This window comes from Globicephala melas, chromosome 3 (assembly GCF_963455315.2).
Source record: "Globicephala melas chromosome 3, mGloMel1.2, whole genome shotgun sequence".
NCBI classification, from domain to species: Eukaryota; Metazoa; Chordata; class Mammalia; order Artiodactyla; family Delphinidae; genus Globicephala; species Globicephala melas.
In genome coordinates, this window is record NC_083316.1 from 57,656,237 (window position 1) to 57,672,234 (window position 15,998).

The following is a 15,998-nucleotide window of genomic DNA, read 5'->3' on the forward strand; positions in this document are numbered from 1 at the left end:
TAAGTATTACAAACAGGCAATTTAGGTTGAGGCTACACACTAAATGTACAAAAATTCCAATGGATATTCCTCTATGGTAGCAAACATTTGGATTGGTATCATTTAGGTCAGTCAAAATCATAGGACTGTGAAGAATAAATTAGCTCTTAAGGAAGAAAAAATAATTTTAACTGTGTGTGTGTGATCAAAGCACAGGTGTGAAAGCTTGCCTACTTCAAAGATGTATTCTAATGTTTCATTGTTTAATCTGCTTAATCAGAGGTAAATTGACATTTGTGTTGTTATAAATCCTCTCTCAATGAGTTTTGAATAGTTCTAAAATTTTTTTTCTATTTGAACAGAGTCCAAGTCTTCCTTCCTCAGTGGAAAATGCCCATAAATGAGCTATTGATATAATACAGATATACAGAGACAGGATAGTCTTTCAGTCCTTTTTTATACTTATTTGTGATGTCCTCTCTTTCTTGTCACTTTCAGAGGGTTACTTACGATCATTTATCATGCTTTTGTTGTTGTTTTTGAGGGGGCCAAAAGTACAATGGTGGCAACTTTATTATTTAATGCTTTTTATATATGAAACAAAATCCAATCCTATATTTCCCTTGGGTACATCATGGATTTAGATAGAAAGGAATATTCTCCATGTTAAAATGATAATTACAGCATCACCAAGATGGACAAAAGTGCTCTACACTTAAAAATTTGAGGAGTGAAGTGAATGTACTTTTGAAAATTATTGTGCACTGATGGATGGAATCCTGTTAGACTTTGTCCAGTTGTCTGAGTCTGATTCTGTTACTTGATTAGCTTGATTATTTGGGATATATGGCTTATTCTCCTGACACCTCAGTCTGTATACAAAAAGGATAATGATTTCTGCCCATGACTTAATTTGAAGAATATTTAATGGCAATAAAATAAAAGTCTTCGAATTCTTCAGAGTAGGTTTTCTGTTACCTACAAGATAGTCTTGGGTTCAACATTGATATTTCCACATTTCAGGAGATATGTATTCATTAGTTTTCCCCTATATATATCTGGCCCATCTCCCTTTGCAACATAGTTTTGCCTCTTCACTCTTCCGGATTGTAACGGTAAAGGATTTGTCCCCGCTCTGTAGATGGTGTGCTCCACAGTGGCCGTTCCCTCCTTCAGTCTCTCTCACTGTCTAAATCAGTGTCTCTGCTCCATCCCTGTAGTAAGTACTCCGGTTTGGGAAACAAGATGGCGCTACGCTGCTTGCATGAGCCTGCCCCTTCTACCCAGCCACCCCAGTCCAATGGAGGAGGGGCTCTCCCTTTTTTATGAGCCACAAAGCACATCTCCGAACTGGCTGCTCTGTAAAGGCATTACAGCTACATTAAAATGGACTCTTCCTTAGGCTGGCCTTCAAGACTTTTCTTTTAAGCTTTGCTAAAAAGCCGCTAAGATATTTATTGATTCTGTACGTTGGGGAATTAGTGTTACGAATAAGGGATGACGCTCTGGTGAGAAATATCCAGAAACACAGAACTGATTTTCTGCGTTTCTGAAAATGTTTGCTGCCCCTTGCTGAGGCTAACTTAGTTCACAAAATCATTAAATGTTTCCCTGTGTTGGCCTCCTCCCCGTTCTCTCCAAATTAGGGAAGGTGATAAAAATATCCAGAGCAATGCCCTAGTTCTATAAAATGACTTTTTTCATTATTTTCTAACTGGTGGTATGTGTAATGATAACGTACGGTTGAGTGTGTGCACTTCAGACTAACACACGACTGCTAGGTTGTCTGCCTTCGTTTTCATTTTGTTGTTCTGTGTCTTGTAGAGCAAAGAGCTTACAGCTTACCGGAGCCACCAAGAGAAAAAAGGTATTTTAACCCTTCCAGATTTCCTGAGGGACTGCTTGATCCATCTTTGGAGATGTGTGCACATCATTTTTGATACCTGTTCAATAGTTTGTGAGACGTTTCTGCCTAATGAGCCTGCCTGAATCCTTTGTACCCTTTGTGATCTGTATGGGTGTAGGTTTGCCAGCTGTTCCTTTCAGTCCCCAGATGAACAGGCCTCAGGACCGGGGACAGAGTAGTCTGGGGTTATTTTCAAAGCCAAACACTTCCAATGTACAGCAGCATGCGGAGCAGTGTGAGACCACCTGCTTTAGAAAGGTATCAGGTTCTCACTAGGTCTGTCCACTATGACAGGAAGACTTCTTGTGGTAACGGACCCCCGGGGTCAGTTTTAGAAAGTGCCTAAACATCTCTGCTGTCTGTCGTTGTAGAGTATCGCTTAGAAGTGTTAAGTGTGAAACAAAGAATAAACGAGGCAGAAAGTACTTTGAGCGTTATGAGTTTTCTGGTTAATATGAAGATTTGAAAGCTGTATGCCTAAGCTGCTCTTTTCCCTAGAAGGTAAAACTGTCCTTAGAGTAAAACTTGGGCAGCTAACTAGCAACAGGCTGGATTGCTGCGCTCTGTTGGTCTTGAGAAACTAACTGCTCGTGAATCACACTGTGAAATAGCCCTGGGGTTATGTCAGAAATGGTATAAGTGCTTGGCTTTGAGAGACCATGGGAAAAGGAGGAAAATGGTTTTAATTTGGGTGCCATTAATGCTCAAACTCTGAAACCTTTTACCATATAGATCAAGAGCGATTATTTTGCTTTAAATCTTGGACTGAAAGTATGAAGAAGAAGGAAAAAAAAAAAAATCTCCTTTTGCTCATTCCTATTTTTTGGAGACCAGAATAGAAATTCTGAAACGATAAAACAGAGGAAGACTAAGAATGCCCTTTGAGAATAAGCTGCTGATGAAAGGACATCAGGGCAATGATGATGGTGACAGCGGGAGCAGCAGCAACTGACCGTTGTTGGGTGTTTTTATGTGCCCGGCACTGTTTTAAGCTGCTTACGTTTATTACTTCATTTAAGCGATTTGTTGACTAAGTCTGGAATTTGTTCATCATTCTGGTCATCGTTCTGGTTAGAAGTCTTATCCTTGCTATCTTTTTAACAATTGGAGAAGTAATAGACTGATTGTAAGGATTTTTTAAAAATCAAAAATATTTTCCATTAAGAGAGGGATTTAAGACTGGAAGAGCCAATGTCAGAATTGGTTAAATATTAGCCTATAAAATGTGTTAACTTGGATGAGATGTATAGGGCTGTATTGGATGGGATGAATATTTTTCTCATATTCCTCATTCTTGTTTTCTTCTTCCTGTTCTTGGGTCTGTCTTGGGTCTGCATCCCGAAAGCATCTGACTTTCTTAGTCATATCCCCTGGTGTATCTAGTAGAGTAGATATTCCATCTCCCCTACTATGTTCCTGATACCTTGTTGGATACACCAGTAAGGTCCCTGGATAGACCTAATGCTTTGCTTTGGTCATGCTATAGACATTTACTTGGGGGTTTGCCTTCTTTGGAATTCCCTTATTTATGTTGATCACTTCGTTTCTGGAAAAGAGTGCAGCCAGCTAAAAGGGGGGCTCACTCCAGACCTTGCAGGCTCATTCTTATAGGAGCAAGCACTTCATCTATCCCATCTTAGGATTATATGGTACAACTCAGTTATTTTATTGCCACCATCTATCTTAAACCTGATACATCTGTTACCTTTTATTTTTTTTAAGAAAATGAGAATCTGGCTGTTCAAAGTTGAAGTTTCACCTGCGTCAGTTTTCAATTTGGATAGTTGGAGCTTTTTAAATACTTAGATGCCCAGTTCTTTTAAAAAATAGGTTATAGATATAATACGTTAAGGATTAAGATGTTGAGGCTATATCCATATTATTAAGATACTTAAAATATCTGTTTACCTATTGAAAAGGTAATGCCAAGAATCTCTGAAGAATGGGGCTTGTAAAACTTTATTGTGGGTAATTCCATTGGTCATCAAATTGATAATAGAGTTAGGCATTCTTGTTCTGGGATGTTGAAAGAGTTTAAGTAAATTTTTCCAGATTCTTATAAATTGAAAAGCTGTTTACATTCTGTTGTGAAATCAGTTGAGGATTTTTCCTTTCTGAGTTCTTCTCTAAAGTACCTAATTTTTACGTAAGTGAATACCACATAGTTAAATTAGATTTGAAACATGGACTCAACCAACCTTCTACATCTGCCCAGAAGTTATACTGTGTTTCCCATTGTGATAATCTGAAAGTGGGTCATGTCTATGATATTCACGTGTCTACCAGGTTAGATGATTCAGAGTTTTTAATATTTAGTGTTTCAGTTTTTTGGGTTTTTTTTGTTTACTTTGTCATCTCGGTTCTTGTCAACCTTTGGAATTAAAGATTAAGTGGTATGATTTTATGTCTTTTTTTTTAATAAATTGCAGTGCACCTGTAGGTTTTAAATCAAAACTGTAACATTGTTCTTGATACAGTCTTCTGTAGCATAGGGAGTTGGGAGTAGAGTATGGTAAACAGGAACTCATTTTCCTTCATTTGAGAGAGTGTAGTTGTGTTCCTGCTGGGAAGTAGGGGAGAGGACTTCTTCACCTCAAAAATCGCATTGACCTTATCATTCTTCAATTCTGAGATTTAGGTTTCCGCTCCATATTTTTCTTCTCTTAGACATTGGGTGGCTCTTGGTGGGGTTCCAAAAAGTGTTCCAGAGAGGATTCTTTCTCAGCTGTCAAGTGTGCTTTCTTCCCCATTCCAAAAGTGAGCCTGTTGAATATTATTCCACGAGTTTTGCAAATTAGGATGCTTAAGACACAAGAGGTATGGAAATTTACAGATATATTAACCAGTGATTTATCTAAGAAGGTGGCTGTGGAAGTAGAAAGGAAATAAGAGGGTCTCAGTTCCTTGTGTTATTCTGAGTAGTGCAGGGCACTTTCACTTCTGTTTTCCATCTTTCCTTTCTAACTTTTTCAACTGTTTTCTCTCAGTAGCAAACCCAATTGCATGAACTGTGCAGGGTTCGAGTGGCAGGACACCCACTGTCCTGACTATACCTGAGGTAGCTCTGAAGTAATTTATTATTTATGCTAAATGCATTCACTGAGGTTTGAGCTCTCAATTATCTAATATAGAGGTCAAATAACTTAGTTTTGTTTAATATGTACCAGTTAAGTACTTATTATATTTAAGCATGAGAAAGGGCCTTAGAAATAACTTAGTCTTTGATCAGATGAGAAAAACTGAAGTCCTAGAAGTTGTCTTTTAAGTCGTTTTTGGAAAATGTAATCATATGTATTTTGGTGCATATCAATAGTATGATTGCTTTTGAAGGTATTTCCCAGAGATGAATGTATTAGCCACTAAGGCTGACAAGTAAGAAGTTTGAGGGATAGGAGAGACATGGGTTATGAAATGTTCATTTTGGAAATTGTCTACAGAAGTGTTATCTGGTATGACGTGATACTTTGGTTGGTCTTTAATATATTCACTCTTTCTTTCTTTCTTTGTAATAATATTAGAATACAAGACCATCAGAGAAAGTTCTAGGGGAAATATAAAAGTTCCAGGGAAATTTCCTCTTCATAGCTGGGACTTTTTTTTCCCCTAAAGAATGATTCTGTGGATTAGAGGAAAATCAGTGATGTTCAGTGTGTTCACAGGTTGGGTACAGTTACCTCTAACTTGCCTCTTATTTGGGGGGAATTTCCACAATGTTCTCTCCTTTGCAACCTAGAGTCTCAGATTGCAAATAGCCTGATTGAGTGGGGGAGATGGAACCATGAGGCAGACAGTCTGTTTCTCAGGCTGTATTGACAAAGGAAATGTGTGTCTGCTGAGTATTATCTCTGTTCTAAAAATAAATAAAATCCAGTTTGATGTCGTTGGTTATTTGGCTTCTATGTGCTAGGAAAATTCTATTAGCCTAGTAAACAGGGAGGTGAATGTTTTCAGAGTAAAATTATAAGTGTAAGATTCCCTTTATTTCTCTAATATTTTAATATGAAAATTTTAAAGTATGCAGAAAAGCTGAAAGAATTATATATTAGAATACCTATTTCCACCACTTAGATTCTGTAAGTGTTAACATTGTGAGATAGTTGCTTTTTCATACACTTATCCACCTATTCATCTATAAGATATATTTTTAGTAGTTTCTATCCTTATCTTTAGAATAACTATTAAAGCCTGAAAAATATATATGTGTAAAAATAATATGTACAAAATACATCTGTGTGTTTGTATACATACACACACATCTGTATGACTGCTCTCTTTTGCTCCCTCTGGTAAGTTTTATAAGCTGTGATAACAGATTCTTTTTTGTAGAATTCAGGAAGAAGAATGGGATAAATACATCATACCTGCCAAATCAGAGTCTGAAAAGTACAAAGTGAGCCGAACTTTCAGCTTCCTCATGAACAGGATGACCAGCCCTCGGAATAAATCTAAGGTAATTAAGGTTTTATGCCTATCGTCTATAAAGCGTAGATGCTCAGTTTCTGAGCAATTAGTATAGTTTCCACTTTCCCTTTAAAATCATTTACCTTAGGTTTTGTACACACATATTTAAAAACCTCTGTATTCCTTATGGGGTATGATCCAAGTCATTGAAAATACTGAGACCACTTCATCCTGGGTGCTGTTACATTTTGGCATTATCCCACTTCTTGGTGTGTGGCCCTTCTGTCCTGATAGAACACGTAGAGACTTTGTATGACTTTTGTAAGTCGATTGGCTCTGAGCATTTCTCTTTTCTCCCCACTTTGCTGCTGCTGCCACATCTAAAGACAAAAGGCAAGGATGCCAAAGACAAAGAGAAACTGAGTCGACATCAGTTTGTCCCTGGAACATTTTCTGGGACTCTGCAGTGTGTGGTTTGTGATAAAACGCTCCTGGGGAAAGAGTCGTTCCAGTGTTCCAGTAAGTTCTCGGGCCCCATGTGTGCTGTCTTCGTGCGTGCTTTGCCTCCCCAAACAGGAAGCTCCCTGAGAATACTGCCAGTGCTAAGTGTGTTCATGTAGACTTTTGTTTTCATGCCTGTGTGTGGTTTCATCAGCAAGCAATGACCCAGGATGGTTGAGTCAGTACTTTGTGTCCACAGGCGATAGTCTCTCCTAGAACCCAGACTGTTACACCTCACTGCCTTCTGATGTCTCCACTTGGATGTCTGAACAGCATCTCAAATGGAGCTCCGTTCTCCCCCTTCTGTGCCCACCTACAAACTGACCCTCTCAGTTTAATGGCAGTTCCATCATTCCAGCCAAATGCTCGTGCCAAAAACCTTGGAGTATTTCTATATACCTCTCTTTCTCTCAGTCCCACACTCTTCAGCATTCCTCTTGGCTCTATCTTCAAAATATATGTGGAAGTCAGCCTCTTCTCACCCCTGCCACTGTTATCACCCTGGTCTAAAGCCATCATTTCAGTAGCTTTGCAACTGGTCTCCTTGTGCTTTTACTGCAAAAAGCATAGTTCTCAAAATCTCAGTCCGAGCGAGTTTGTCAAGGCATTTGTCCTTGTGTTCCGGATCCTCCGATGGCTTCCTGTCATCCTGAGGATGGCCAGAGCCCTGACAGTGGCTGCAAGGCCCCCATGATCTCTCCTGTCATCCACTCCTCCCACTCTTCTGCTTCAGTCCCTCTGGCATCTTTGCTGTTCTTCCAATACTCCGGGCGTCAGGCATGCACCTGCCATGGGGCCTTTCCTGCGGTTCGCTCTGCCTGCAGTGCTCTCCCCTCAGTTAGCTCCCCTCACCTCCTTCAGGTCTGCTTCAGATAACACCCCCCAGTCAGGCCTTTCTTGACCACCCTCTGCTTGGCTCATTTGCCCCCTTTTCCTCCTTTTTATCCCACTATAGCATTCAACATCATCTAACTTACTCTCTGTTCTGTTTGTCAATTTTATTATCTATCTCCTTCACCAGAATATAAACTCTACGAGGGATGGATTTTTGTCTGTTGATTTTGTTCTCTGCTATATCCACAGTGCCTAGAACAATGCTTTTGCATATCAGGGGCTTAGTAAATATTTATGGAGTGAAAGAATATTTCAGTGCAAAAGAATTTAGGCCCAGGCAGGTGAAATCCATTTCATGGTGTTTGTTGGTGGCCAGAATTAGGGGAACATTTTGGGGATGGGATGGGAGTACAAAGGGAGGTGAAGAGCAGAGGAAGGTTATATGTAAAGTTCTTCATTAAATTCCTAGAAATGATTAAATTAAAAATTTAAATGTATCCATTCATACTGTCTTTAATGATGCCAATTTCACTGCATGCTTGAACCTTGCTTTCCTTGGAGACTTGATTTCTTTCTTTTATGTGACCTGAGATAGCATCAAGCAAAATAATAATAAAACTACTCTAAAAAATAAAGTCTACTAATTAAAAAACAGATAGCATCAAGCAGTTCAGCTGTGATTTAATTTGCTAATTTTTTAGAAGTTTGCCAAAAGTATTGTTTGTGGATTTTTTTTAAACATTCATTTTATTTATTTATTTGGCTGTGCTGGGTCTCAGCCGCGGCACACAGGATGTTTTAGTGGCGGCATGCGGGATCTTTTTAGTTGTGGAATGTGGGGTCTTTAGTTGCGGCATGTGAGATCTCCACTTGTGGCATGCGAACTCTCAGTTGTGGCTTGTGGGATCCAGCTCCCTGACCAGGGATGGAACCTGGGACCCCTGCCCTGGGAGCGTGGAGTCCCAGCCACTGGACCACCAGGGAAGTCCCTGTTCATGGGTTGTTAATGGCTTGCCCCCATGTCAGCAGTCAGTTTATGGGTTTGATGGCATATGTTTCATCGGTTGTGGCTCTTTTCTTGTTCATAGGGCTGGATCTCTTCAGCTGTACCCCCCAGCCACATCCATGACCTTTCTCTCCCCTCATTTTAAGACAAACTCCTCAAGTTGGGCAACCTCCGCTCACTGCTCTGACGTCTCTTCCTGCCACTTCTTCCTTAACCATCTGATTTTGGCCTCTGTTCCCACTACTTAACAGATGTCTTGCCCTTGACCTTAGCATCTTTCCTCGTTACTGTTCTCAGACTCACTGATCTCTCTCCTGTTTCCATGTTTATTGTCCCTTTGTGTAGATAGATGTCCTCTTTTCCATGGCACACTACTCTTCTGTTTACCACCTGTATTGTCTCCTTTCTCCTAGCTTTGAGTACCCTCCAAACTCAGTTCTTGGGCATCTGTTCTTTTCTCGGCATTGTTTCTAAGTATAGCCATCCAGTCTTTTGTTCTAAAATACTGTACTTAAGCCTGTTCTTCCCAGATTCACGTCTTTATCGCTCACTTTCTAATTCCATATTTATGGTTGCCAAGAGAGGCTGAGCCCCCATGTAACTTGTGGCTATATTTGAGCATTATGGCAGAGCTACAGTGTAAACCAAGACTGTCCCGGGCACACCCTGTCTGTGGGCATCATCACCCAAAGATCTTCTTGTCTCCCAGACCAACGTGTCTAACACCGACCTTGCAGTCCACGTGCAGAAGGCTGTTCTTGCTGTGTTGATGGTACCAGCTCGAATGTTGGGCATGTTAACTCTTAGTTCCTCTTCCTCCTGGCACCCCAGTCCACGTGGTCCCTTTTTCATTTCTTCTCACTGTTCCTGCTCTGGTGGCTTCTCATCACCACCTCTGGACCGCGGACAGCAAACTGTTCTAGTTTCCCCCCTCTCTAGGTATTTTCACTTACAATTCATTCTGGATACTTCCACCACCGTAATCTTAATGAAGCACTGCTTCCATCCGCACACATATGCTTGAGGACTTCTCTCTGTTTTGTTTACTGGACTAAGCCCAGGCTTTTCAGATGTGCATTCGGTTCTACCTGCATCCTGCCGGCTAGTCCTACGGTTACTTCCCTGTTCAGCCTTGGTTTACAACCAGAGGCCTTGCCAGGCCTGTTGTCTTTTCTCCCACTGTGTATGTTTTCCTGCCTCTGTTCCTTCACTTACGATAATCTCCTATCTCTCAGTTTTCCCTGCTCCTCTACTTCATCCAGATTTCTTGCCTCTTCTTGGGAGGTCTTCCTTGACCACTGTGGCCTGAGTTCCTGCACATCACACTTAGGAGCTATTTATCCTATCCATTTTAATACTGGGGCATGTACAGCCTCTTCTGATTTTAACTACTAGCATAGACTTTATGTTCTTGGAGGTCTATAGTCACATAATGGTTCTTTTGTATCCCCTACAGCAGCTATCGCAAAGCTGGGCCCTTAGACACTCATATGTAGTTAATGATTACTGAAAGCTTAGGGATCACTGAAAGGCAAATTCTTGCAGTACAGAATATGTTGGTTCATACTGAGTTGGTCAAGTGGATTGTCATGAAAGTTTTAGTGGAAGATGGAAATTGCTGAAAGTACATAGATTATATTTAGCTTTTAAAATGGTCATTAATTTTTTTAAAAAAGGCAGCGGAATTCATAGAAGATACAAGGTTTAAGGAGAAACAAAATTATTCAGACTTTTACCGCCTAGAGAAAATTGCTATTCATATTTTTATGGAATCCCTCCTAATCACTAAAAAAGTCAGCTTTGTATGCTAATGTCTCATTTGATGATATCAAATGTGCTTAATTGTTCCTTACTTGTTGTGCATTTAAGTTTTTTCCAGTTTTTTCACAACATAAATAATGTTGCAAGGAGCATTCTTTTCCACATATCACTGCCCACATCTTTGATCATTGCCTTAGATTAAATTCTAGAATCAGTTTGAGTATATGTTTAATTTCCTCTTTAACCATAGTCTTTTAGAAGTCTTAAGATTTACAGTTTTGGGGGGAGGGGAGTATTGGGCATTTAAACTTTGGTTATTAAGTTTTTTACATTGGGTAGGAGAATACAACGTTCAGACTGCCGTTATTGGTAAATAATCCTACTTCATGGTGTATTTTTAAATTGTGAATATTAATATTTCTAATCTTAAAAATACAATATGATATAAAACAAATAATATAAATATTCAAAATCTTGGTGTCTGTATTCTTCTTTAGTAAAGCCTGAGTTGCTAGTTTTCCACAAATATTGTATTTCTATAAAATTCTCCTTGTTTATAAATAGATTTCACTACCTATATTTTGATGTTACATTATTTGATGCACAGAAGTTTAATCACAACTTCACTGCATATTTAACTTTCATAAACTTAAAACTACCCTAATGCGGTTAAATGCCGTTTATAAGAATTTTACTTTGTTTAAAATTAATATTCTTCTTGCTTTCCTTTTGTTTGTATTTCTCTTACCTATTTCTGTGTTTTTAATTTGAGGTGTGTGTCTTTCATCTAGCTATAGGTAATCTGTAATGTAACTGAGAGACCTTGTTTTATAAGGGTTTTTTCCTTATTTACATTTAATTTTACAACTGTCAACTATCTTTTATAGTTCTTTGCTGTTTTCCTTGATTCAGCTATTTAGACCATGTGTTGTTGTCTTTTATCTTCTTCAGGGATTGAGCAAGATATGCTCTTTTAATACTTAACTAATAATGACTTTAAGGCTGTGTGAGGCTTATTATTGAATACTCTTATTTCCCTTATAGTTACCCTTTTTTCCCCCTAGCCTCTGTGAGTATGCTGAATTCATTATTATTACTTTTATAATGTGTGTTTAATCTTTCAGGAATAATTTTCTATTTCAACAATAATTTGATATTTATATTCAGTTCTGTGTCTCTACTTAACAGTAATTTCTTAGATGTGATTCTTTGGCTTCGGTGCTCACGTTTGCTCTTTTTTTTTTTTCCCTTCAATAAAGCTGACCCATTCTGAACTCTTAATTTTGATTCTGCTTTTAACAGGCAATAGGATTTCAGGTAATTTTTTTTCCAAGAAGGTCATTGGAGTAATCTGTTTTCTGAAAGCTTGTGTATCTAAGGGTATATCTTCGCTTCTTTCACACAATAAAACCAATTTTATCTGGCTAAGTAAATTCTTCAGTCAAACCTTTTCCCCTCAAGACTCTGCCAACAGTGGTCCCTTATATCTGGGCATTTAATATTATAGTACAGTAGAAAGTTGTGGGGCCGGCCTGTCCTCATTCCCTTGCTGGTAACCTGCTTTTTCTGCCTGGATGCTTGAGGACTTTTAATTTTTTGATCATAGGGATATTGTCAGACTGTGTCTGTAGAATAGGTATAATTTAATGATTTTTTCCTAGAAAACAGTAAGACCTTTTGATTTGCCTTTTTTGGTTCTTTTTAAGCTTTCTAAAAGTTTTTGTCAGTTGCGGCTGTCAGTTGTTACTTCTGACCTCATTTTTCTGATTTCTTCCTTAGAGAAGTGTGATCTGTTATCTGTCATATTTGTATGACATCTTGTTTGATAATTATACACTTCTTTTTCTCCACATTCTGGAGGGACTCCTTCAAGTTTAATTTCATAGCACTGCTTTGATACTTTGTCACATCGAATCTTCTCAATTTGGTTTAAATTCCGCTCTCTTGCTCTTTTTTCTTCCTTGTAGTTCTTTGTCGTCTCACAAAGCTCCGTTTCCCTGTCATCCTGCTGGCCTATGGTCACATCCTATACTCCCTTCACGGCCTTTTGGTCCTATTTTATGTCTGTTTTGTGTCTCTTAGGGAGGACACATTTCAAATATCCAAATTTTTCTTCTCCATTTCTGGATTTCATAATATTCAGTGGCTCCCTCTTCCTGTGAGTTTTCAGTGTAACTTTGTTCTGTGGTACCTCCTAGCTTCTACTTTTTTCCTTATCCTTTCATTCTCTTGTTCTGGGGTGAGGAGAGAGCCATGCCATTTTGATGTTTGCCTGCAGGACCAGTACGTGGACCAGCCTGTCTTCTGCTCACTGGCCATTGAGGTGTTGGCTGGGTGCCGCCGAAGGCCTACAGCGGGAGGAAGGTTGTGGGCTCAGCACCTTGCTGCATTCTCAAGGGGCTGCAGTCACTGTTTGACGGGCCTCAGTGAGCCCTGCTACCCTTGTGGAAGGATTTTTCTCCTGAAGTTTCTGATAAGCCTCTAGCTCCTCCATGTGCACTCAGCGTCTCGGGTGGGGTGGGCAGGATGAGGCTGTGGTGGTAGGTGATGTGAAGGTGGGAGGGCAGAGGGGGCAAGAAGACAGCAGCGTGGCAGGAAGTAGTCCCCGTGCAGGGAGCTCTCTGAGCCTGCGGACACGAGGGGGCAGGCAAAGTGTTCCCTTACTTCTTTCAGTGAGATGCGGCCACGTTGTTTCATGAAGTAAAACGTAGGCAAGCTGCTAACTTTTCTCTTTTAATTTGGTTTCCTCTAGTTAGTAGGAATTCTCTCGGAGCCTGACAGTACATTTTCTCTAGCATTGTTGTGCATTTTCTTTCTTTCCGTCTTCATAGGCGTTTTCCCTGGGGTGCGAGCAGGCAGTTGCCATATGTCAGAAGTCCCTTACTAATACAGGGCATATAGTAGTACATGAGTTCTCAGGCAGACACAGAAGTGTATGTCATGCATGATTTCAGGTTTCATAATCGATAAGACCCTGTGCAGAAGGAATCTAAGATATTAACAGTGCGACCGGCAGTTAAGTCTGTCCATACGGGAGTCGACTGTATTCATTGTACTGCACCATTTTATATAAGGGACTTGAGCATCCCCAGGGGCTCCTAGAACCAGTCCCCCAAGGACACCGAGGAAGGGCTGCAGAGGGTGTGCCCCCAACAGAACTTCAGGAAATTCTAAAGAATGTACTAAAAGCGATCCAGAAAAATGATGGGAGATGCGAGAAAGAATGAAGAACATTGACAGCGTAAAACAATAATACTGTCCGCTGGGCTTAAACCAGCAAGATGAACACCTAAGAGGGAGAGGAAGTGAGGTTCATATATTCAAATATCCTTGTGTGGTTTGAAGGACCGTAAAGCTATTCATTTCAGATTTTACTAAGTTAAATATGAATGTCAAAATATCTAGGGTAAAAATTATTAAGCTAAAAATATGTCCCATACTTGTAAAAATTAAGAAAGTAATTAGAAAAAATATTTAATTGATCCAAAAAAAGCCAGAGAGGAATAAAAATAGAAAAGAAAGCAATATAAAGCACAAAGTAAATGGACAAAATAATCCAAAGAGAGCGCTGATTGCCATATAAATTGTAAAAGGGTATATAAAATACAAATTACTAAAAATATTAATTTAAAAAGGACAAAGAGGGAACTCCCTGGCGGTCCAGTGGTTAGGACTCCGTGCTCTCACTGCAGGGACCGGGTTCGATCCCTGGTCAGGCAACTAAGATCCCACAAGCCACTCGGCCAAAAAACAAACAAACAAAAAACAGATTGTCAGAATAGATTATAGAAAATACAGCGTTATATTGCTGACAAGAAATATCTAAAGGTTTAATTTTCAGAAAGATCTAAAGTAGAGGAATGCAAAAGAATAAGGATACACTTGTATTTCAACAAACTAAGGGAAAGAAAGCAGATGTAGCCATGTTATCATCAGGCAGGCAAAATAGAATTTAATGCAAAAAGCGTTACTAGATGTTCTGCTCTGGTGGTGGGGCTACATGTGATTTAAATATTTTTTCTTTCCAAGTTTTCTAAATATTTTTAATGTTTATGTGTTATTTTTATAATGACCCTTAAAAGCATGATGTAGTCGTATGCATTTCACTTTGCAGATTAACTTAAATAAGATGGACACTTTTCTATCTTTTCCTTTTGTTCCAGACTGTAATGCAAATGTACATAAGGGCTGTAAAGATGCCGCCTCTCCGTGTACCAAGGTAATCTCTCAGTCGTGTGTGAATGTCACATGCTTGTGTGCAGCTTGTTGCTTCATGTTATCTGTTTAGGTTTTTAGATTTACTAGTTATTACTGTCTAGATTTATTTTTAAAGTGGTCGTTTTAAAGTGATAACTTCATGTTATCTGTTTAGGTTTTTAGATTTACTAGTTATTACTGTCTAGATTTATTTTTAAAGTGGTCGTTGTGGTGATAAAATAACACATGCTCAAAGTGTATACCTATTCAGTTAGCTATGCGCTTGTAGAAGTAGAGGGAACGCTCCATTTGCGCTCCATGATGTGGGTGGGTTAGGCTTTCTGTCAGGACCTGCTTGGTTTACCAGTGCAAACCCTGAGCATATGTAAATGAAGTCTAGAGCAGTAATTCTCAAACATCAGCACACATCAGATTCACCTGGAGGGCCTGTTAAAACACGGATATCTGGGCCCCGCTCCCAGAATTCCTGATCCAGTAGGTCTGGGTGGATTCTGAGAATTTGCATTTCAAACATGTTCCCAGGTGACGCTGCTGATCCTGGGACCACAGTGTAAGGCCCCCTGGACTAGAGGAATGTTCTCTGTGTTTGGGGGTGGGCTTGAGTGGATGGAGGTATTTATCATTGCGTTCCTTTGTCTCCCACTCTAAAGCCATGCCAGAAATGCACATGAGTGAGCGTGATGATCCTTCAGAGGGAAGCATGGAGTCCCCAACTCTGTGTTACTTGAAACACACATTGTGTCAGGTCACAGAGTTGAGGATGACATTTCAGTGCTCAAGGTCGTTGTGTCCTGTAGGCGGGAGGAATAGCCAGGAACAGAAAGAACAAGTAGGAGAAAGGCAGCGCTGATAAGAACTCCTTTTTGAGCCTGGGTTTGCACGCAGGAACTGGAGATTTTCGGTTGGTTCCATCGGGCTTTTACTAAAGCTGGGATCTTGCTGAGACGTGCTCGTGAGGCATACCTTCCTTATAACTTGCTCATCTCATTGTCATCACATTTTTCTCTTTGTTGTGTTTATGTCTTTTGCTTTGAATTCCTCTGTTTGAAATAAAATAACAAAGAAAATGGTATAGATGAGAAGCCTGTTCTGTGTAACTGTGGACATTCTTGTAGTCCAGTGGTGCTTTGATCTTACTTTTTGCGTTTCTCATGTTCTTTACAGAAATTCCAAGTGAAATATAATAAGAACAAACCGCAGACCATCCTTGGAAGTAAGTGATGTGGAAAACGGCAAGAACTTTTTTCAGTTTCATACATACACACATTTTTTCCAATGTAAAATACCCCATCCTTTTGTTCTCTCATTTGCCCAATTATTGCTTCTTTCATAGCATATGCTGGGTGTAATTGGCATAATTTTTAGTTATACAAAGAAGTCAAGAATGTCATA

General features: G+C 39.5%; 1 protein-coding gene across 1 annotated transcript in view; it reads left to right on the forward strand.

Annotated features, from left to right (window-relative positions):
- ARHGEF28 (Rho guanine nucleotide exchange factor 28) overlaps nucleotides 1-15,998 on the forward strand; it is a 310,421-nt gene that overhangs the window by 210,034 nt on the left and 84,389 nt on the right. Inside the window, 5 exon segments of the mRNA XM_060295886.2 lie at nucleotides 1,804-1,846; nucleotides 6,212-6,335; nucleotides 6,673-6,805; nucleotides 14,552-14,607; nucleotides 15,771-15,819. Coding sequence (XP_060151869.1) covers nucleotides 1,804-1,846; nucleotides 6,212-6,335; nucleotides 6,673-6,805; nucleotides 14,552-14,607; nucleotides 15,771-15,819 — 405 coding nt within the window.